Here is a 22,463-nt window from a genome sequence, read left to right on the forward strand (position 1 = left end):
GTCATGTGACCTTGGGTAAGTCACTTAACCCCACTACCTTGCCAAAAAAAGACTAAAAAAAGAAAACAAAGAAGGAACAACCAAAAAAAGAACATTTCTGTTGTCAACTGGAATATGCTACAGTAGGAGAAAATAGCCTGAAGTAATTTATAGAGATTTTCCCTCTTTACTTAAAACTCCAAAAAGGTTTAACCTCACAGTGGGGAAAGAAAAGAACAATATTCTAGGACACTAGGGGAGGTGGGCAATTAAAATAGGCAAAAGAATGGAGGGAGGGGGGATATTAAAAATTAGATCCAGACTTTTAAACTTTAAACTTTTACGTTAATGTTAAACTTTAAACTTCTAAAAAATGTTTCTTTTCTCCCATAGACAAAAGTTGCAAAGGATCAGCTGTGGATTGGGAGGCCAGGTCCTTTAAATATGGAGAAACCCCAGGACCTGGGAATGGGGGAGCTGAGTTCAAATCCTCCAACAATTACCCTAGGTGTGGTTTTGGGTCCTTCTCCTCCCTTAGGCTGTTGGCTCACCTTCAAAAAGAAGACAATAACATTCACAGCACTTTCTTCACCAGATTGTGTTAGGAAAAGCACTTTTCACATATTTGAGTTAGTATGATCATCTTTCAGCCACCCATACCCTGGGCAAGTCACTTATGTCTCCTCTCAGTTTATTCATGTGTAAAATGGAGATGATTAGAGCACCTACTTGTAAGGGTCAAAATAGGTAAAAACATTTTTCAAACCTTATATACAAATGACAATGATTATTAGCGGAGAGGGATCAGATTTGTGATTTACTAGGCATGGGGATCTCTGGGGTGAGGGGACACAGGTTGACACATTTTCTGTAATTTATACTTTTGGAGAACATTGAGGGTGACTTGTCCAGGCTTCCACAGCCAGGTTATGTCAGGGGCAGGACCCGAATCCAGGTCTTTCGGGCTTTAAGAACACGCATGCTGCCTATTGTTACTGTCGTTGTCCTTAAAGTGCTGAAGGGGTGGGGGATGGCTGAATCTTTAGTGGGGATTTTTGTCTCTAGTGAATGAATGGGAAGGGATGGGCAGCAAGGGAAGGACAGGAGGGTGGGCAGGGTGATGAGGGAGGAGGAGGGGAAGAAGATATAGAAGGATGGAGGAAAGGTGGAAGCAGGGGAGAGAGAGATAGAGAAAGGGAGAGAGAGAAAGATGGGAGAGAGGGGAGAGGAGGATGGGGAGAGAAAGAGAGAAAGGGAAGAGAACTGGCAAGGGAGATGAGGGGGAAGAGATGAAGGAAGTGGAGGTGGAGGAAGAGGGAGGGAGGAGGAAGAAGAGAAGGAGGGAGAGGATGGAGAAGAGAAATGAGGGAGAGGACAAGGAGGAGGAAAGGTGGATGCAAGAGGGAGAGAGGGAGGAAGAAAAACTGAGGGAAAGGAATAAGAGAAAAGGAGGAATGAAGGAAGAAGGTAGAGGGAAGAAATCGAGGGAAGGGGAGGATGGAGGGAAATGGAAGAGGGAGGGCAGAAAGAAGAGATGTTGGAGGAAAGGGGGGAGGACTGACAGGGAGATGAGAAAAAGAGATGGAGAGAGACAGCAGAAGGGAAATGGGGCAGGGAAGGGATGGAGAAGGGAAAGGGAAGAGGGAAGGAGATGGAGGGATGAGGAGAGGAGGTGAATGGAGGGCAAAGGGAAGGGAGATGGGGAGGAAGGATGGGAGGGAAAAGGGATGGAAGAGATGGAGGAAGGAGGGATGGGAAGAGGAAAAGGGATGGAAGAGACGGAGGAAGCAGGGATGGGAAGAGGAAAAGGGATGGAAGAGATAAGGGAGGGGAATGGGAGAAGGAAGAACGTTGAAAGCGATGGAGGAGGGATGGAGGGAGGAAGGATGGGAGGAGGAATAGAAGTGATGGAGGAAGGTTGGAGAGAGGAGGGGAGGAGGAGGAGGGATAGAAGAGATGGAGGAGGGATGAAGGGAAGGGGAATGGGAGGAAGGATAGAGGAGATGGAGAGGAGAGGGGGAGGGAAGGAAGGGAAAGGGTCACCGGGGCGGTGTGGTGTAATGGGAGGAGCACTTGATTTGGAGTTGGAGGACCCCGGGTTGAACACCGGCTCTGATATTTACCTGGGCCCTTCAGGACGGCAACTTCCCCTCGCTGGGCCTGAGAGTCCTCGTTTGTAACGGGAGGGGCGACGGCCGCCTTCGAGGCCCTCCCGCAGGCACGCGTTACCTTTAAGGCAGAATCGATCGCCGATCGCGTCGATCCCAACAACTCCCGCTTTCCCTCCCGCCTTCCCCTCGGTTCACGGCGCGGGCTCCCGCCAGGTCCTAGCGCCTCATTAGGCACCCAGGGGGAGGACCCCGAGCCAATCTCGGGCCTCGGGGAGGCCGCTGACGCCACGGGCCGGAAGCGAAGGCGGCCAATAGGGCCAGGATGCGATCGGCGCTCGCCTCGCCAGGGCTGGAGCGCGGGGTTTTGACTGGGACGCCGTCGTTGTTGTGACGGGCCCACGCCGCGGCCGCTGCCAAACGGTTCCGGGCCCCGCACGGTTCCGCCCGTCGTGCCCGCCCCCGCCCCTGCCCTCTCCTCCCCTCCCTTTCCCCCGCCTGGCGTCGGCGCGTCCGCGGCCCCATGGCCTTCGCCCCGGTAAGGACGGACCAGCCGGGCGGGGGGAAGGGGCGGAGCCTGGGGCCGGGGTGGGGCGGGGGGAACCGGGACGGGGACGGGGCGGACCCCAAGGCTCCGGAGCAACAGCTACGCCCCGGCCCGGTCAGGCGGGGAAACTGAGGACCGAAGCCGGGAGGCCCCCTGCCCAGCCCCGCCTCCTGGACTAGGGAGGAAACTGAGGCACGGGCGGCCTGGCGGCTTCCCCAGGGACACAGCGCAAGTTGCAGCAAAGCCCGGGTCCGAGGTCGTGGCTGGAAGGGGTCCGAGGGGTCAAGTCCGTCCAGACCCTCGTTTTACAGGGGGGAAACTGAGGCACAGGGAGGCCACGGGACTTTGCCCAGGTCTCTGAACTGTGAGCCAGAATCCTCAGGGTGAGAGGTGGAAGAGATGTCAGGGGTTCTCAAGTTCGGACCTCTGATTTTTGCAGAGAAGTAAATGGAGACCCTGGAAGTCAGTCAGTCGACACTTATTAAGCACCTACTATGTACCCAGCACTGTGCCAAGCACTGTTGGGGGTGTTGGGGGTACAAGGAAAGGCAAAGGACAGTCCCTGCCCTCAGGGAGCTTCCTAGTCTAATGCAGAAGAAAAGCAAATAACTGGACAAATATTACAAAGGGAGAAAGAGAATAAGCATTTATTAAGCACTTGCTGTTTTCCAGGTACTGTGCTAAGTGTTGGGGATACAAAGAAAGGCCAAAGACAGTCCCTGCCCTCAAGGAGCTTACCATCTAATGTGAGAGAAAAGCAAACTGTGGAAGATATTACAAAGGGAGAAAGAATAAGCATTTATTACACACTTACTGTTTGCCAGTTACTGTGCTAAGTGTTGGGGATACAAAGAAAGGCCAAAGACAGCCTCTGCCCTCAAGGAGCTTACAATCTGCTGGGGGAGACCACAAGCAAACACCATGCCGCACACAAGCTATTGGTGGCATAAATAGGAAGCAGGAGAGGAGAGGAATTAAGAGGGTTGGGGGAAGGCTTCCTTTAGAAGGTGGGATTTTAGCTGGGCCTTAAAGGGAGGGGAGGTTCCTTGTCCCAGAAGCTGGTACTCCAAATCCCTTTAACTGTACCTTTGGATGGACACCAGTCAGGACCGGGACCTGTCCATTGTTTCAGCCTCAGAATCATCTGCTGATGGACACTTATCACAGTCGGGGGCTACAAGGGACCTCATAGAACCCGATGATTTAGAGCTGGAAGGAAGCTTTCAAGTTCTAGTCCAACTCTCATTTTTCAGATGGGGAAACTGAGGCCAGAAAGTGGAAGTGTTTCTGAGTCAGTGCCAAAGCCCAGACTTGAACCCAGTCCTCCACTTGCTGCCTCCTTCATATGAAAGTCAAATGTATTGAATGCTGTCACTTTCATTGGAATGTAAACTTCTTGGAGGCAGGGACTGTTTTTGCTTTCCCTGTGTATCCCCAGTCTGTAGCATAGAGATTGACAGAGAGTTAAGTGTTTAATAAATGCTTATTGAATGACCAAAAAACATGTCTTCCAATTATTAATTTTATCTGTACTCCCAACTGTAACCATGGACAGCAGCCATACTCTCTCCAAGCCCTGTCCCCTAGAGGAGGTTGCCCCAGTCTCAGAAGCATCCTCTGGGTTAGTACCATCCCAAATTGGGGCTTGAAAGAAACTCATAGGACCACAGGATTTGGATCTTCAAGGGAGCTTAGTTATCATTTATTCCAAGGGTTCTTAACCCATCTATGGTCCATGAACTCTCAAGGGCTTCTGTGGATAGATTTCAAGGGATACTTGAACATGGTTAGGGAAAAAAAAAATACATCTTTTTCACTAACTTCTACCTGCCTTTTATTGAATTATTTAAAAAACATAGTTCTGAGGAGGGATGAAAAGACATTACCAGATTCTGCCTGGGAGGGGTTCCATGCTGCAAAAAGGGTTAGAAGCTGCTGATCTGGTTGAGCCCCCTCACTTAATACTACTCATCTGAGGCTTATTTGGAAGGAAATGCTTGATAAACATTGCACTGTTTTATGAGTTGTTATTTATATATGAGGGAGATTGAGTCCCGAGAGGGGAAGGGATTTGTTCTATCTCTGGCTTTTGGGTTCCTTAGCCCTTCAGATCCAGTTGTAATAGGAGAAATGAGTTGTGGGTGGGGTTTTTTGGTTTGTTTTTTAAGATTTAGAAGATGTAGATTCAAATCTTATCTACCTGTGTGACCTTAAGGCACCTCCCTAGGTCTACTTCCTTATTTGTAAAATTAAAGGTGGGGCAGCTACAGAGCTCTGAGCCTAGAGTCTGTAAGACCTATGTTCAGATCTAGCCTCCGACACTTACTGTGTGACTCTGGACAAATCACTTAACCCTATTTGCCTCAGTTTCCTCATCTGCAAAAAAATGAGCTGGAGAAGGAAATGGCAAACCACTCCAGTATCTTTGCCAAGAAAACCCCAAAAGGGGTCACAAAGAGTCAGACACCATTGAAAAAAATTACTAAACAACAACAAAACTAAAGGTGTGGTCAAGAGGACCTTTAAGCCTCCTTCCAGTTCTAAGTCTCTGAGGTTAATTAGCTCCAGAGCTAAGAGACCTTAGAGATGATCTAGTCCAACCACTTCATTTTACCCAATAAAGAAACCCAGGTGCTGAGAGAAGTCAATTGCCCCAGGTCAAGCTGAATTTGAACACAGAATTTTCTCATTCCAAAGCCCAGGGTCCTATATCCACTCCACCCAGAGGGAAGGTAAACTGGATCCCCACCTTACCTCCAGTTTTCGAAGGGGGAGCTTTATGTGAGAAGACCTGGAGGGTGGAAAGGGCCCATTCGTTTACCTTTTTTGTAAGGCTTCTGCTGTTTTGTAAACTGCAGGGCTGAAGGCTCCCCTGTTTGCTGGAAGTCTATTAAATGGCTGGGTGGGTAACTGAAAAGTGAATTTCATTTCCTGGATGAAATCAGGGGCGCCTTTTGAAAACCTGGTGACCTCTCCTTCCAGGAGGATCCAATTTTGGAACGTTATTTCAAAGGCCATAAAGCTGCAGTGACTAGTGTGGATTTCAGCCCCAATAGCAAACGACTTGGTAAGTGTCATGCACCCCTTCCTCGGTTTTTGTTTTATTTTTTTAAAAAAACTGTACAAATGGAGAGCTAGCTTAATGTAAAGGACAGAGCGGGGAAGTTGGAATCAGGAAGGGGCGGGGCTAAAATCTGGCTCCAGACACTCACTAGACCCGGAGCAAGACCCCTGCCCTCTCTGTGCTCAGGTTTCTCACCTGGAAAACAGAGGGGTTGGATTGGACAGCAAAGCCCCTTCCAGCTCTGAACTAGGTTTTGTGGCACATTTGTTCTGACCTTAGCAAACCAGTTTGCCTCTGTGCCTCAGTTTCCTCATCTGCAAAATGGCGGGTTTGGGCTTGACCTCGAAGCCGATCCAGCTCTAAAGCAGTGATCCTTTAAGAACTGCCAGTTTGAGATCCACGAACTTGAACTTGACCCAGCCGGGAGATTTCCGGCCGAGGGTGGGGATGGACAATGGGAGCCTGAGAGTGGGGGGAGGGCGGGGGTGGAGTATTTCCTCGGAGTCCAGCTCGGAAAAGCCCCTCCCCGTCCTGGCCTGGGGGTTGCGGGGAGTGACTTCGGGATGGAGCCAGCCTTTCCCAGGCGTGGATTTGGAGGCGGGGTGGAGGGGTGCGCTCCCTCCCCTCACAGCTGGAGACGCAGCTGGAACCCAGACCAGGGGCCCCGCCCGGGGAGGGCCGGGGGAGGACTCAGGGAGGGGTCAGGCTCGGGAAGAAGGCGGGTTTCTGTGTCCCGTGCGCGCCTGCGTGTGTGCAAGTGTGCGAGTTTGTGTGAGTGTGACCCGAAGTTGCCCGGCGCGCAGGAGGAAGTAGTGAGCCCCCGGGAGTTTGGGCTCTGGGTTCCCGCCGCGTGTGGGGCGGCCCCCCAGCAGCTCCCAGCAGCTGCACAAACTTTTCGGGCGGCGGGGAGGGGGAGCGGGCAGCGGACTGCACTTTGGGCAGTCCCAGGGCGCGCGCGGGCGCGGGCGGCGGGCGCGCGCCACTGACCATGAAGGTGCGCGTCCCAGCCAGGTGGGCTTGGCTCGGCAGGGGCTGCCTGCTGCTGGGCGCCCTCATGGTGGCCTATGCAGTCGTGGAATTGTCCGTGTCCTCGCTCCGCGCCCCTTCTGGAGACATCTTCACCTCCGGCAGGTGGGAGAGAGGCTTACCTGGCCCCGGGGCGAAAGCAGAAGACTTGGCCCAGCCCCTCTACGTGAAGCCCCCGCCGGACTCCGCGGCCCCAGGGGAGTGGGGAGAGGCGAGCCACCTCCAGCTCCAGGGGGACGAGGAGAAGCAGGCAGAAGAGCTCATCGAAAGGTATGCCATTAACATTTACCTGAGTGACAAAATCTCTCTGCACCGGCACATCCGGGATGATCGCATGTACGAGTGCCGGCTCAAGACCTATGACTACCGCAGGCTGCCCACCACCTCGGTCATCATCGCCTTCTACAACGAAGCCTGGTCCACTTTGCTACGGACCATCCACAGCGTCCTAGAGACATCCCCTGCGGTCCTCCTGAAGGAGATTATCCTGGTCGATGACTTAAGTGATAAACTGTATTTGAAGGCTCAGCTGGAAACCTACATCAGCAATCTGCAAAGAGTTCGTTTAATTAGAACCAAGAAGCGGGAGGGGCTGGTCAGAGCCCGTCTCATTGGAGCGACTTTTGCCACAGGGGAAGTGCTCACTTTCCTAGACTGTCACTGTGAGTGTAACTCAGGGTGGCTGGAACCTCTGTTGGAGAGGATTAGTCAAGATGAATCCGTAATCATTTGTCCTGTTATAGACACAATTGATTGGAATACATTTGACTTTTACATGCAGGAAGGGGAGCCGGTAATTGGGGGATTTGATTGGCACTTAACATTCCAGTGGCAGGCAGTCCCTGAGCATGAAAGGAGAAGGTGGAAATCCAGAGTTGACCCCATCAGATCACCGGTTATGGCAGGAGGGCTATTTGCTGTCAGTAAAAAGTATTTTGAGTACCTCGGTACTTACGACACAGGGATGGAAGTATGGGGTGGTGAGAATTTGGAGTTGTCATTCAGGGTTTGGCAGTGTGGAGGGACCCTGGAGATTCACCCCTGTTCTCACGTAGGGCACGTCTTCCCAAAGCGAGCCCCCTACGCCAGGCCCAATTTCCGACAGAACACAGTCCGGGCTGCAGAGGTGTGGATGGATGAATATAAAGAGCACTTCTATAATCGAAACCCTTTAGCGAGGAAGGAAAATTACGGTGATGTGTCTGAAAGAAAATTATTGAGAAGACGGTTGAACTGCAAGAGTTTTGACTGGTATTTGAAAAATGTATTTCCTGCATTGCGTGTGCCAGATGATAGACCTGGCTGGCATGGGGCTATTCGCAGTGTGGGAATATCTTCGGAATGTCTCGATTACAAATCTCCAGACCGTGATCCCACAGGAGCTCATCTGTCTCTGTTTGGATGTCACGGACAAGGAGGCAATCAGTTTTTCGAGTATACGTTAAAGAAAGAGTTACGTTTTAGCGTCCAGACAGAATTATGTGTGATGGTCCCCCACCAGAAAAATTATGTTGGAATGCAGTACTGTCCTAAGCAGGGGTCGCCTGTTCCTGAAGAGATTATTTGGCACTTTAAAGAGGATGGAACAATTTATCATCCCCAATCTGGTCTGTGTGTGAGTGCTTACCGTACATCAGAGGGGCGGCCTGATGTACAAATGAGAACTTGTAACGCCCTTGATAAAAATCAGATTTGGAGGTTTGAGAAGTAGGCTGGACACGTGCACAGTTGTGTTTATAATTTATGGTAGTCTCAAAAAAAAAACAAAAAAGCAGCCTTGTTGAGGATTGTATTTTGTTAAAAAGTTATTTGAATGTAGACTGAAACCATTCCAGAAAAGCTGTTTCATTATCTTGTCTAATACACTGAAACTGGTGGTGGGCCCAAAACCACTTTTCATATCAGTAGATGCCTTATAGACTGAATTCATTTTCTAAGCCCAATCCAACCTGTCCTTGGCTGAATTCTTTGTATGGTGAGAGAGCCCCAGAGGCTTTTAGGTTCCAAACTTACAGTTCAAGAAATAAAAAATCAGCAGTATGAGAAATGGCTGATATTAATGCATAAATTACTGACATTTGAAGATTATGTGCAGTGTGATTACAGTAAAACTGGCCTGGTAAATATAAGATTTTTATTTCACCCACCAATTTGAGTTTTTAGAGTTATAGTGTTTAAAAACCAAACAGGTGGAAGAGTGCATCATTAGCCTTTGTTTGAATGTTTAATCACAGTTCTAGAGCAATTGGATAATTGGGTTTGGGAATTATGCAATTTAATGCTCAGAAGGCTCAAGAAATAGATAGGTGTCTAAATGAAATGGAGAGGTATCTGCAGTTTTGAAGTCACTGCATTTACCTCATGCATATTGATACCTCTCATTCTGGCTTAATAAGAAATCCCGGTGAATTCCTTTATACACATATACACATGCTCATTCTCTTGATGCAGTTCTTTGATTTCATAAATAGAGGAGAACCAAGGGGGTTCTTCTCCTCTTTTTTAAATTAATGTTTAATCATTTAAAGTAAACACAGTGGAAATGTCCCTGAAGCTAAGACCAACAGTATTTACATTACTGTGTGAATCTGAAAGTAAATAATTTGACCAAAGTATCTGTAAGTATTCTTTCTCTTTATGGCCATTGGTTAGGAAAATTAAGTATTTCTTAGCCCTGCAATCTTCAAATCACTTTCCGTTTTTCCCAACTTATCATATGTAAGTGTCGTTGATCGACCTACCTCCCGTCTATGAAACTTGAAAAGGGTTGTTTTTGTTTTTAAATTTTAAATGAGCTGAGCTCAAACTTCTATTATGTTTTGGTTGGGGAATGAATGTTAGCTGTAGTTAGCCAGTCACTATGTTTATATGGTTTTGATAACTGTTGAATAAACTTTTAAAAAAATTTTCTAAAGTAATCTTTTGAATGAAGAATAAGAAATGTTTCCCAAACAAAATTATTTGAGAAGCATTGCAGCATTGAAAATTATATTTTCAATATTAAAAAAAAACTTGTTCTATTTTAATTTGTCTTGTTTCTTTCTATGAGACTGTAACCAGGGTGAAATGAAAAGTTCCCAGTTTATAAAGACATGATTTTTAAACTTGAGGCTTACCCTTCACTTTTTATTATTTTTATTATTTTTTATTATTAATTTATTATATTATTTTTATTGTTTTAGGGGTTTATTGACTCAGGGGATGCTACCATCCATTCTACAGTTTGCTTTCAGAACATTATTTAGCTCGCAACACTTCCAGTGTTTAGGTGTACAGTGACATCAGAAGCGAAACTGATATCTTCAACTCCTGAATTACTGTGACATTTTACTTGGCCACTGTTCTGTTAACTTGTTTTTCTAGCCAAAGAGAGGCCTTTTAGAAAGCCAGACTTCTCTAGATATGAAACAAGAGTAACCTTGTAGAAAGAAACTTTAGATCGCAGCTTAGCTAGCATCCTCGAATGATTAGAAAGGATGCTGCCTCCCTGGTTATATGCCGTGGGTGAAGAGTCAGACCAGGGGAGCCAGGATCAGTCGATCAACACTCATTTATTAAGTGCCTTTCAGTATGCTAGGCATTGTGCTGGGCATTGGGGAATCCAGAGCAAAAGTGAAACAAACCAGAGGGGCCAAACAGCTTTCACAACCTTGAATAAGCTCATCAGAGTCTGGATCCACTTTCTAGTTTGACATGTTGTAAATTTCATATCCAGTTCTCAAGTACAAAGTCACAGTCTAAGGTCAAATATAAATTATTATTTTTTTGCTACCTGAAGTTTGTGTTTCTCTGCACCATCTGTCTCTTGTATGTGGACAGTTTAAATCACTCAGATAGTCGCTTTAGTAAAGTTTTTAATGAGATAGGAATTTGAAACTCCCGGTCAAAATGAGGCATGTGAACTGTGAATTAACATTGTGGACTTCAGATTTCCACACTGACCTCCATTAATATGCATAAACTCAGTGTGGGTATTTTTAATAATAAGGATGTGCACCTCAAGACAAACTTGCAACTGAATTTAGTTTACCCAGAAGGATCCAATTCACTTTATGTTGAAAAAGTAAGAATCTCCTTGGTCTTTATATGTTTGGGTGTTCAGTTGTCAATGAAAATTTGTACTTTGTCTTGAGTTGCTGTTTTGAATAATTTGTGAAAGAATGTTGAGATGTTTTAGTCTATTGTGAACAAATGGCTCTCTGTGATCAGTTAGAATATAGACCCATTTTTTTTTCCTCATGGTTTTAAAAGTTGCAATGGAGGAACATGAAATAAACTGTATAGCTTTTTTTTTGTAAACAAATGCAGGTGCTTTGATTTATCCTCAGAGGATCAGCTGTCACCGAGAGCCATTTTTGATAGTGGGCAATTTCACTTTATAGTTTTCTCATTCATTCAGTAAATATTTATCAAGTGCCTACTATGTGTCAGGCACTGTGCTAAGCACTGGGGGTACAAAAAGAGGCAAAAGATAGTCCCTGCCTTCAAGGAGCTTACAAGAGCAGATAACATGCAAACAAATATATTCAAAGCAAGCTATATACAGGATAAATAGGAAAGCATTAACAGAGACAAGGCTTCCTGTAGAAGATGGGATTTTAGGTGAGATTTAAAGAGAGACAGGGAGGTCAGTAGCTGGAGTGGCGGAGGCATATCAGGCATGGGGACAGCCAGAGACAATGGCCAGAGCCCAGAGATGAGTATCTTGTTTGTAGAACAGTCAGAGGACATGTTGGGGTATAAGGTGTAAGAAGACATCTTAAACTCATTATGCCCTCCGCTCCAGCTACAGACCTCCCTGGCCCACTGTGCCACCTATCAAAAATTTACCAAAACTATTTTGATTATGGCTCTTGTTGGGAATCTATGTAGGTAAAGGGGCCAGGGTGGGGGAAAGTCATGTATGTTATCATGTTTGATCCTTACAACAACCTTGTGAGATTTCAAATATGAGTAATTATCTTCTGACCTGTTGAAGCTTCCCTCTAGAGTATGTGTAAAAGAAATGTGACTTTCTGAGGTGCTAGAGTGATTCTAGATGGTACTGCTGCAGTTAGGTCAAAGGGAACAGTTTTCAAAATGGAAAAGCAAGAGAGATTATGGTTCAGAGAGAACTGAATCCTACTCTAGGTTAAGAACTAAGAAGAGGAGTTTGTCCTTCCATCTCTGCTAGCTAGCAGATCTGTCCTCCTCTCCATCTACAACAGGTGTCCCTATTTTCTTTCCTCGTACTCTCCCCTTAGCCCCTTACAATCTGGCTTCTGCCCTCGGCATTCCACCAAAACTGCTCTCTGCAAAGTTTCCAATCATCTCTTAATTGCCAGATCTAATTCTTGTCCTTCTTGACTCCTCTGTAGGTTTGGGCACCGTTGATGACCCGCTTCTCCTTGATACTATCTTCTTTCTAGGCTTTTGAGACACTAGAATTTCTTGTCCTCCTCTCATCTGTCTGATAACTAAGTCTCCTTTGCTTCATCCAGATCACGTCAGTAACCATGGGTGTCCCACAGGGCTCCGTCCATCAATACTGTTTCACTTGGTAATCTCATCAGCTCCTGTGGATTCACTTATCTCTGTGCTGCTGATTCTCAAATCTCCTTATCTATAGCCCTAACCTTTCTCCTGACTTCTACTCTTACACCACCAACTACCTATATATAGAAGATCATGAAATGGAAGTCCCATAGACATCTCAAATTCCACAAGTTCAACATTGACCTCTTTATCTTTCTTCCTAAACCCTGTCCTCTTCCTAATGTCCCTATTATGTCTGAGTGCACCACCACCCTCCCAGTCTCCTAGACTCCCAACCCAGGTGTCTTCCTTGACTCCTCACTTGCTCTCCCCATATCCAGTCTCTTGCCGATGCCTGTTTGTATTGAATTCATAACATCTCTCCCATAGGCTCCCCTATTCTCCTCTGACACTATTCACCACCCTAGCGTAGGCCCTCATCACCTCACTCCTGTATTGACTCAGTGGCCTCAAGTCCCTTCCCCACCACACTCTACTCTCCACTCAGTTGTCCAACTTACCTTCCTAAAGTACAAGTCTGACCATATCATTGCTTCTATTCAGTAAATTCATGTGGCTCTCTCTTGCCTCCAGTATCAAATAAAGAATCCTCTTTTAAGGCCCTTCACTGTATGGTCACTTTCTCACACCAACCCTCCCCTTTCACGCCCCCAGTACTCTGCAATCTAGTAATGCTGGTCCCCTTTCTGGTCCTCAAACCCAACTCTCCATCTTCAGAATCCAAATTTTTACTAGTTGCCCCCATGCCTGGAATTCTCTCCCTCCTCACCTCTGCCTCCTGGCTTCCCTGGCTTCCTGCCCATCTCAAAAAGCTTACCTTCTGAAGAAGGCTTTCCCAGTCCTCCTTAATCTTAGTGCCCTTCTTCTGTGATTCTCTCTGATTACTCATTTATGTAACTTGCTGTGTACACAGTTATTTGCATGCTTCTTGGGAGAAAGAGCACTTTGGGCCTTTGTATCCCAGCACAGTGCCTGGCCCATGGTCATTGCTGTTTACTAACTAGAGAAGTGACATGATTGGACTGGTGCTTTAGGAAAATTAAATGGAGGATGGACTGGAGGGGAGAGAGACTTGAATGGGGTTCACCGGCCAACACACTATTGCAGTGATCCAGGTGTGAGATGATGAGGGCCTGCACCAGGCTGTGGCTGCGTGAGGAGAAAAAGAGGTGTGTACAGTGAGTATACTGGGAAGAAGGTGGGAAGACCTACAAATTAATGACCTTGATGACAATAGTTAGCAAAATTCTAGAGTAGATTATTTGGATTATTGTGAGCATTTCAAATTAGGAAGCAGGGATGACCTGGAGCCAGCATTGAAGTCTCTGAGAATGCCAAAGTAGTTTTATTTGGTTTTTGGTAAAGTAACTAGGTTGATTGGTCAAGGGAATAGTGCAGTATTCTGGATTTCAGCAGACATTTGGCAGAATAGCGTTCAATATCTTAATGAACATGATGGAGAAATGGAGGCTAGATGAGAGGAGTTAGGCAGATTCGTATGTGATTGGACAATCGCATCCAATGAATACTGATTAATACTGATTTCAAGAGACACCTATAGTGGTGTAGCACAGGGCCATCCTTGGCTCATCTTTGATCAATGACTTGAATGAAGACAGAGAGTATTATCATAACATTTGGAGATGACCCAAAATGGTTGTCTTAGTTATTAACATTTCTAATACCTTAGATGATAGCACTTTAAGCTTTGCAAAGTGCTTTCAAGTTTACATGTGTTAACTCTTTTAGTAGTGTAAAGCAAAAAATCTTGCATTTAGGTTAAAAGAAAATCAACTTCAGAAGTACTATAAGGATGCCTGACTTCAGGGTATTTTGTGTGATGAAAGGTTTTGTTTGACTGAAAATTCAGCATGAACCAATTAAAAAATCCAGTTCAAATGGGGACCTCTTCTAAGTACCTGTTCACTGTGTGAAATCACCAAATAAATCCACTGAGTAAATTAGTGCTTTGTGGCAGGTGTGTGCCCCAAGGAGGCAGGTAAGGGTCCTTTTCCCTCCTGCACAGGTGACTCGGGGCAGATTCACAAAGGGAAAGTGTTTCTTCTTAAGAAGGATCCTGGAGCCCCTGGGAGGAAGGTCCCAAACTGCTCAGTTTAGGAGCTCCTCCACTACTGAAGGAATTTTTCTGGTGCCTGCAGCCTTGGGGAGAGACTGGGTGATTGTGCTGACAGGAAACCATGGCCACCTGTGTCTGACTAGCTTTTTGCTGTTCTCCCTCCCAGCCTTCCTGCTTTCTCTGTGGTTGCCACCCCCTCTCTTTGCCCCTTTGCTGCAACCCCAAAGGCCACATCTAAGGGCCTATGAATTGGCTATGTGTTCATCAGTACTTCTCAAGAAGATAATTGCCCATTGGGTGATGAATTCACATCTTTTCCAGGAAATTTCAGCAAGGCCTCCTAAGTGGGAATGTCAAGAATGCAGAACAATGCCTGGGTGTACCTGCCAACTACATTTACAGCTCCCTTCTTTTGACCTTTTATCTCCAAAGGATCCATTCGATGATGAATGACAGAAAGCTGCTGACATTTTTAACTATATACCATGTTTATCCAGGGTGGGGTTTCAAATGGAAATACTCAAAAGCAAATTCTAAGCTGGCACAGGACTGCACTGACATCAGTAATTAAATAACCTTTTCTTTTATAATATATATTGGGCTTTGGTGTGACCATTTCTTTCCTGGGGAAGGACAGTGCAGAAACAAGGAACTAAATGGTATGTAAATTGCAAGTATTTTACAAGACTGAGATGAAATAAGAATCCATAAAAATCCCAGCTCTACCCCTCACCCAAATTGATAGTAGCATCCCATGTATCTGCTGACTGGCCCGTTTTTCTTTTCTGTGTCATCACTATTTGCCTCCCTTGGGCCAGATGAGGTTCCTAGGCCTGGGGCAAGACAACGAGGCCCAGAGAGGTGGAGGGACTTGCTAAAACTCACATAGGTGACAAATAACTCAGCTGTGTCTGAGCAGAGAGCCTCGGACTCCAAGTTCACCATCCTGAGCTTCCTCTGAGCCTGACCAGTCTTTACTGCTGTATCTCACAATGCAGATAGAGGTCTCCCTGTCTTTCATGGGCTCTTTATTGCTGAATATATGCTGAGTCACTGGATCCAGCAGCCAGTGTTTATGGAAAACCTAACCGCAAGCAAAGCACCTGGGCCAGGCACTATGTGGGGAGCACATGAAAGATGGGAGAGAATCATAGAATCTCAGAGAATATCCAGTTAGACTTAGTTTGTTTGTGTCCTGGCCCTCAAGGAATTGACACAATTAAACAAGATATAGGAACTAAATGAATGAATGTCGTGGTCATCCTTCCAAGTTTGTCTGTTTAACAAATTCAATTCAGCACGCATGTCTGAAGCCCCCTATATGCAGACACTATACAGGAGGTAGAAAGATGAAAAAATGAAGTCCAAAGACCAGCCTAGCTAAGATTAGGTATATCTAGATGCTTAGCTACCGAATGATTGATTTGGCCCCCCAAACTCTTGAAGACCATTTACTAAGTGTGAAGAGCTGGGCCAATAGACAGGAGAATAGCTGTTCTTATGAGAGCAAGGGTGACTATCATTTAGTAGCATTACCAAAAAGTCATCTCGGGCCAGCGTACTAGAGTGCCATTTAATTCAGATTCTAGAGATAGAAACTTCATGATTTTGTTAAAGCTTGGCAGGAGCGCCTCTTACATGTCCTTCAATGATCTAAAGCCCATGGTTTTATCAGGATGAATGTTCCCTCCTCCAGTGGAGATCGAAACTCCTTCGTGTCTCAGAAGATGGTTTCATGAATTGCTGCGACTATCTCTCTTCTATATCACACCACTGCACATCCAGGGATCTTTATATAGTGTATTTCTAAAGGGGGAGGTGGAAAAAGAGATTGCCAAGAAAATTAAAGGAGGAATATTTAGCCAACTTTAGCCAACAAATATTTATAAACTTGGAAATCTCTTTAATGTTAGTTTTTATAGAAACAAATGTATTAAGTACAAATAGTTTTAATGTATTTGTTAAGGAAATTATAAGATTCTTTGTGACCGACCATAGCTTATCTCCCCTCCCCTCTCCCTTTAAGCAGTAGGATCATAGATTTTTACCTTGAAGAGGCCTTAAGAGGTGGTCTTCTCCAGCTCCCTCATGTTACAAGTGAGAAAACTAGGCCCCAGAAAGGTTCCACAGACCTGTACAACCTGTGGCTTGCCAGAGGATTTCCTCTACATACAAAGGATGTTTTCCTCTACATTTTTCTCAGACCACCTGAAATCCTTTGGCATGCTTCAAGCAAGCATTGAAAGCCTGGGTTAAGAGATTTTGTCTGAACCCAGGTCCTCTGACTCCAGATCTGGCCATCTATCCCCTTTGCTGTCACACTATTTGTTTATATATAATTTGAAACTAATACAACTACATGGGGTGTATGTGTGTGTGTGTGTGTGTGTATGTTCTTTCAATAACACTGACTCCTCCGTTAGTGAGAATTCTTATGTTCACATGCAAGTAAACATGAGGAGATTTTCCTAATTCAGAGATAGAGGCAATGTTTTTGTATGCTGTGACCACTGCAAGTGTTTGTTTGTACCATAGATTGCACCCCCGAACCCTCTCCTCAGAAGCCTCAGTGCTGTTGTTTGTAGATGCTCCCTGGATTACTTACCCTTCTCTACCTAGTCATGAAACATTTACTGGTTCTCACTGAGTAGACGGTCCAGGACCTATGCCAAGGGGGTTGCAAATAGTAACAGTTCCCATTTACGTAACATTTTAAAGGTTACAAAGCATTTTTTATTTTCCCCCTAGATTACAGATAAAGTAGGAGGCCGGCCTTAGAATCGGAAGCGCTGGGGTCCAGTGCTTCCTCTGAAACATTCTGCATGACGGCCAAACTGATGAAGCTGAACTAAGTAAGACAGTAAGGAGTTGACCAGCACGGATGGAGAGTTTCCTCAATGGAGGCTTCATATGCAGATAAAATCAGTGGTCTAGACTTAAAAAAAGTAATTACAGATGAAGAAACTAAGGCTTGAGGTCAAGGAGCTTACTCATTGGTCATAGAATTAGTAGGTGTCATGGACAGGTCTTGAGCCCAGTACCCGAATACTAAGCCGTCCCTAAGGAAATAGCGTCAAGGTGGCAGTTTAGTGGTGTGGGTTTCTTTTTTATTGTTTTTGTTCATTCTTCAATGTAGCTTTAGCCACCTCAGCCCCTACTGTTAACTTATTTGATAAGACACATTGTAATGAAACTTAGATACTTAATTCTCACTCTTTCCTATGTACAGTTAACTGTGGGTACAACCCGGATAGTTTTGCTTTAACCAAACAACGATTGTCTCTTGTGTTCTTGATAGCCAGTGCCTCTTGGGATACCTTTCTCATGCTATGGGACTTCAAGCCACAGCCTAAAGCTTTCCGCTACGTGGGTCACAAGGATGCTGTGACCAGCGTACAGTTTTCGCCGCTTGGAAACTTAGTGGCATCTGCCTCACGAGACAGGACCGTCAGACTGTGGATTCCTGATAGGTGAGCGTACCTGACGGAAATGGATGTTTTCTGAAGTTGAAACGTGAGGGGAAGGAGGGAGTGTTTGGCTATGGAGGGCTTTGGCTGGATTTGATAATAATAACAAATAGCCTACAATTATATAGCTCTTACTATGTTCCAAGTGCTTTACAGATATCTCCTTTGGGGGCAGCTAGGCAGCCCTGGAGTCAGGAGGACCTGAGTTCAAATCCAGCCTCAGACACTTGACACACTTACAAGCTGTGTGACCTTGGGCAAGTCACTTAACCCCAATTGCCCTGCCTTCCCCCCTGCAAAAAAACAAAAACAAAAAACAAAGAAATATCTCCTTTGATCTTCACAACAACTCTAGGAGGTAGGTGCTGTCATTAGCTCCATTTCACAGATGAGGAAACCGAGGCAAACAGAGGTTGAGTGACTTGCCCAGGGTCACACAGCTAGTAAGTCTCTGGGGCTGGATTTGAACTCAGGTCTTCCTGATTCTAGGCCTGGAGCTCTATCCACCTATCTGCACCATTAATCCATATGATCACAAAGAAAAACATAATAAAATCTTTACATTAGAATTGATATTTATACATTTCCTAGAGCCTCCAAATTGTTGAATCACTTAATTATCCATACTAAACTTAGTTTCAATATAAAAAAGACTTCAAGCCTTCCATGGTCCCTCTGTCCCCCATTTGCTTAGCTGAAAACCTCGCCTTATATATACATCACCAGAAAATTGGGGGGATTGGTCAAGGGGTCACTCTTCTCTCCTGTTCTACATCTCACATCCCTCAAATGTCTTTCCCCACCATGGGCTCCTTCACCCCTGCTTCACACGAGATAGCCCTTCTCCTTGCCAAGGTAAACCCCTCTGCATGCACAAATTCCCATTTTTCATCCCATCTTCCCTGGCAGAATGCTCCCTCTATCATCCCCATTTATCTTCAGTCTTTCCCTGCCCACTGCTACTTGCCTGCAAACATGCCCACGTCTCCTTCATCCTTAAAAATCCCACACTTCATCCATCCTCCTGTCCCTGATAGCTAGTGGCCTATAGCACTCCTCCCTTTCATGGCTAAACTCCATGAGGAGGCCATCTACAGCGAGGTGTCTCCACTTCCTCTCTTCAGAACCTCCTGTCCTCATCATTCAATTGAAATTGCCTTCTCCAAAGTTACCAATATTCTCTTAATTGCCTAATATGATGACCTTTTAATTTTAATTTAATTCTTTTATTTTTTATTCTATTCTATTTTATATTCTTTTATTCTGTTCTATTTATTTTATTTGATTCTTCCATTTACCAAAAGTCTATTTTCTCTCCTTTCCAGCTCCCACCCATTGAAAAAAGAAAAAAAGCACAAAACCGTTATCACAAATATGCAGAGTCAAGCAAAATAAATTTCTGCATTGGAATGACCTTTTCTTAATCCTTATCCTTTCTGAACTCTGCTGCCTTTAACCCTGTTGACCATTCCCTTCTCTTGGATATGCTGTCCTTCCTCTGCTTTTGGTGTCACTGTTCTTCCCTGGTTCTTTTACCTGTCTGACCACACCTTTTCATTTTCCTTTGCTGGATCTTCATCCAGGTCACACCCACTGACTGGGGATACCCCCAAAGCTCTGTCCTTGCCTTCTCTTCCTCTGTTTTGTGAGCTCATCCAGTTGTCATTTCTCTTGTTTTTGTTTTTAACTAGTTTGCTAGTTAGATGAGCATAAGGTAGCATTTCCAAGTTGTTTTAATTTGCATTTCTCTGATGATTAGAGTTCAAACAAATTTGTGAGTCAAATCTATTTTTAACATTTTCATTCAGGCCTTTTATCAACTGTTCCATCCAGGCTAAAGCCCTGTCTTAGGTACACTCTGAACCATGAGTATAAGGTGAGAGAGCCACTGTCTTCTGCCCTTCCTATACCGCACCTGCATTGTTGTGTTCAGTTCTCGGTGCCATATTTTGGGAAGTACTCTGAGAAGTCAGGAGGCTCCAGAAGAGAATGGCAAGATGGTAAAGGGCCTCAAGATTCCACTGTGTAAGGATCAGTTAAAGAATTGAGGATATTTAGCTTATGATGTTTCCTGGGAACATCATAGCTATCTTTAAGTCTCTGAATGGCTGTCCTGCAGAAAAGGGATTAGATTGGTTATTCTTGGCCTCAGAGGGCAGAAATAAGAGTGATGGACAGAAGCTACAAAGAGGCAAATTCAGATTTGATATGAAGAAAGAATTCTAATCATTTATAGCAGCAAACATTTGTTAAACATCTCCAGGTGGGGAAATTCAAACATGAAAAATGATATAGTCCTTGGCTTATGGAGCTTATAGTCTAGTGGGAGGGGGACAGATATATCATGTACACAGGTAATCAGTAGTATGCTGGAGCCAGCTTGTAGGAGCTCAAAAGACCAATTGTTAAATTTTCACTATGAGTATTTACATCTTGGAAATTGGCAAATGCAAAAAATCAAGGCTTGATTTATTATTTTGTTGATTGTCTAGACTTTAAAAAATGATGGATAAAATGTTAATAATGCAAATTAAACTTTAAAGTACATACATACCACCTCCCCCCGCCAAGCTGGTTGTTAAACATTTACCAGCATACCCCTGGGTATGTTTGGTATAGTTTAGCATGTGATAGGCAAATTGCTATGAGAAATGTAAAGAGGGAGAAATTACTTTCTTTTCAAAAATAAATCTTATTGGTGTATTTTGTATTTTTTTTTTGTTGTTGTTCAGGCATGTCCTACTCTTCATGACCCCTTTTGGGGTTTTCTTGACAGAGATACTAGAGCGGTTTGCCATTTCCTTCTCCAGCTCATTTTACAGATGAGGAAACTGAGGCAAACAGGGTTAAGTGACCTGCCCAGGGTCACACAGCTAGTAAGTGTCTGAGGTCAGATTTGAATTCAGAAAGTTGAGTCTTCCTTACTCCAGGCCTGGCAGTCTATCCAGTGCACCAACTTGCTGCTAGGTGGCACAGTGGCACATTTTGTTTTTACTAGCCCTAAATTTCACTCTGTATCCTTCTTCTTCCTTTTAGAGAGCCATCCCTTATTATAAAAAATTTTAAAAGGAAAGGAAGAAAAAGAAGAGAAAAAATGTAGTAAAACCTATCAGTACATTAAGAAAATGGGACATTGTATGCAAAGTTCCAAGTCTTTGGTGAGGAGTGGAAGGAGGTGTCTTCTCATACCCAGGAGAGATCATGGTCACCCAGAGAATCAGGGAAACTTCATGGAGGCATCTAAGTTGGGCTTTGAAGGAAGTGAAAAGCTTCGACAAATGGCAATGAGAGTTGGAAGAAGAGTCTGCTCCAAGCACAGGGGGCCGTGTGTGAGTAGAAGGCCGAGAGATGGGAAAGGTGCCGTGAGGACATAGCACAGAGATGAATCTGCTTTGTCGGGGCATGCCTTCCAGCAGGGGAATCAGCGGGAAATTTGGTAGGCTGCTTGCCAGGGGAGGAGCTGAAATGTTATTATGGAGGAATTGGGAGCTGGTGAGGGTTTGGTTTGGTTTGGTTTTTGATAGAGGAGTAGCATGATTGTAGTGGTTAGGCAGATTACTCAGGAAGGAACGTTGAAGAGGGATTAGAGAGGTCATAGTTTGCAGACAGGAAGGCCCTCTGAAGGTTATTGGCATATTCTAGGTGGGAAGAGTTAAAGGCATTAAATAGTGGTTACTGTGGGAGTGGAGAGGAAAGGCTAGGTATGGGAAATATTGTGGAGCTAGAAAGGTAAGCTTTTGGCAAAGAACTGGATGTTTGGGGTAAGGCACAGGGAAGATCAAAGATAGTGCCAAGAGGGATGTTGAAGGTCGTGTTCACAGAGAAAGAAAAGTGTGTGGGGGAAGATGTTGATTTTGAAGCATTGAGCCATCCAGGTGAAGATACTAACCAGGCCACTGGAAATGATGACAGTGGATTCTAGGGGGAAATCTGGGGTGGAGAGCTGGGTTTGGGTGTTCCCTGCAGAGATATTGAAGCTGTATTAACAGATGAGATCACTAAGGAGGAGAGTGTAGATAGAGAAAGGGCAGAAACTTGTAGAACAGATATATTTAGGAGGCAGGTGGAAGATGAAGACCTAGAAAAGAGGAACAAAAAAGGAGTTAATGGATGAGGAGAACCATGAGAGCCATGTCTTGGAAGCCAAGGGTGGAGATGGTGTCAAGTTGAGGAGGTGGCCAAAAGAAAGTTTAAGGAGACCAAGGACAGGAAAAAAATGCACTCAGGTTTGTCAGTTAGGATATTATTGATGATCTGGGGGAGAGCAGTTTCTTTTTTCTAATTTTTAAGTTTATTTTTAACATTTATTTTTAAAAATTTTCCTTCCAAATTCTCTCCTTCCCTTCCACCTCTCCCCCATCTACTGAGAAGACAAGCAACATGATATCAATTATACATGTGAAGCCATTTTCAAATTAGCTATGTTGCAAAAAACAAAAAACAAAAGGTAAAAAATACAAAGAAAGGGAAAAAAGTATGCCTCAATTTGCATTCAGAACTCATCAGTTCACTCCCTGGAGGTAAATAGCATTTTTCATCGTGAGTCTTTTAAGATTGTCTTGTATCATTGTATTGCTGAGAATAGTTAAGTCATTCACAGTTGATCATTGTATGGTATTGCTGTTACTGTGTACAGTGTTCTGGTTTTTATCAATTCATA

At 44.8% G+C, this 22,463-nt stretch overlaps 2 protein-coding genes across 2 annotated transcripts in view; both read left to right on the top strand.

Moving 5' to 3' along the window:
- The first annotated feature begins 2,441 nt into the window (after window positions 1–2,441).
- POC1B (POC1 centriolar protein B) overlaps window positions 2,442–22,463 on the top strand; it is a 106,825-nt gene continuing 86,803 nt past the window's right edge. The window contains exons 1-3 of the mRNA XM_036759859.1: window positions 2,442–2,625; window positions 5,617–5,701; window positions 17,635–17,806. Of these exons, the coding sequence (XP_036615754.1) occupies window positions 2,611–2,625; window positions 5,617–5,701; window positions 17,635–17,806 (272 nt within the window). The 5' untranslated portion in view covers window positions 2,442–2,610. The remainder of the gene's footprint in view (window positions 2,626–5,616; window positions 5,702–17,634; window positions 17,807–22,463) is intronic.
- Window positions 6,488–9,750, top strand: GALNT4 (polypeptide N-acetylgalactosaminyltransferase 4). The gene has a single exon (XM_036759858.1). It carries the CDS (start codon window positions 6,687–6,689, stop codon window positions 8,433–8,435), a length of 1,749 nt encoding a protein of 582 aa, XP_036615753.1. The 5' UTR covers window positions 6,488–6,686; the 3' UTR covers window positions 8,436–9,750.

Source organism: Trichosurus vulpecula, chromosome 5 (genome assembly GCF_011100635.1).
Source record: "Trichosurus vulpecula isolate mTriVul1 chromosome 5, mTriVul1.pri, whole genome shotgun sequence".
In the NCBI taxonomy this organism is placed as follows: domain Eukaryota; kingdom Metazoa; phylum Chordata; class Mammalia; order Diprotodontia; family Phalangeridae; genus Trichosurus; species Trichosurus vulpecula.

Bases quoted from the DNA above. Each gene is read 5' to 3' on its own strand.
- GALNT4 (XM_036759858.1), top strand. From the start codon at position 6,687: ATGAAGGTGCGCGTCCCAGCCAGGTGGGCTTGGCTCGGCAGGGGCTGC.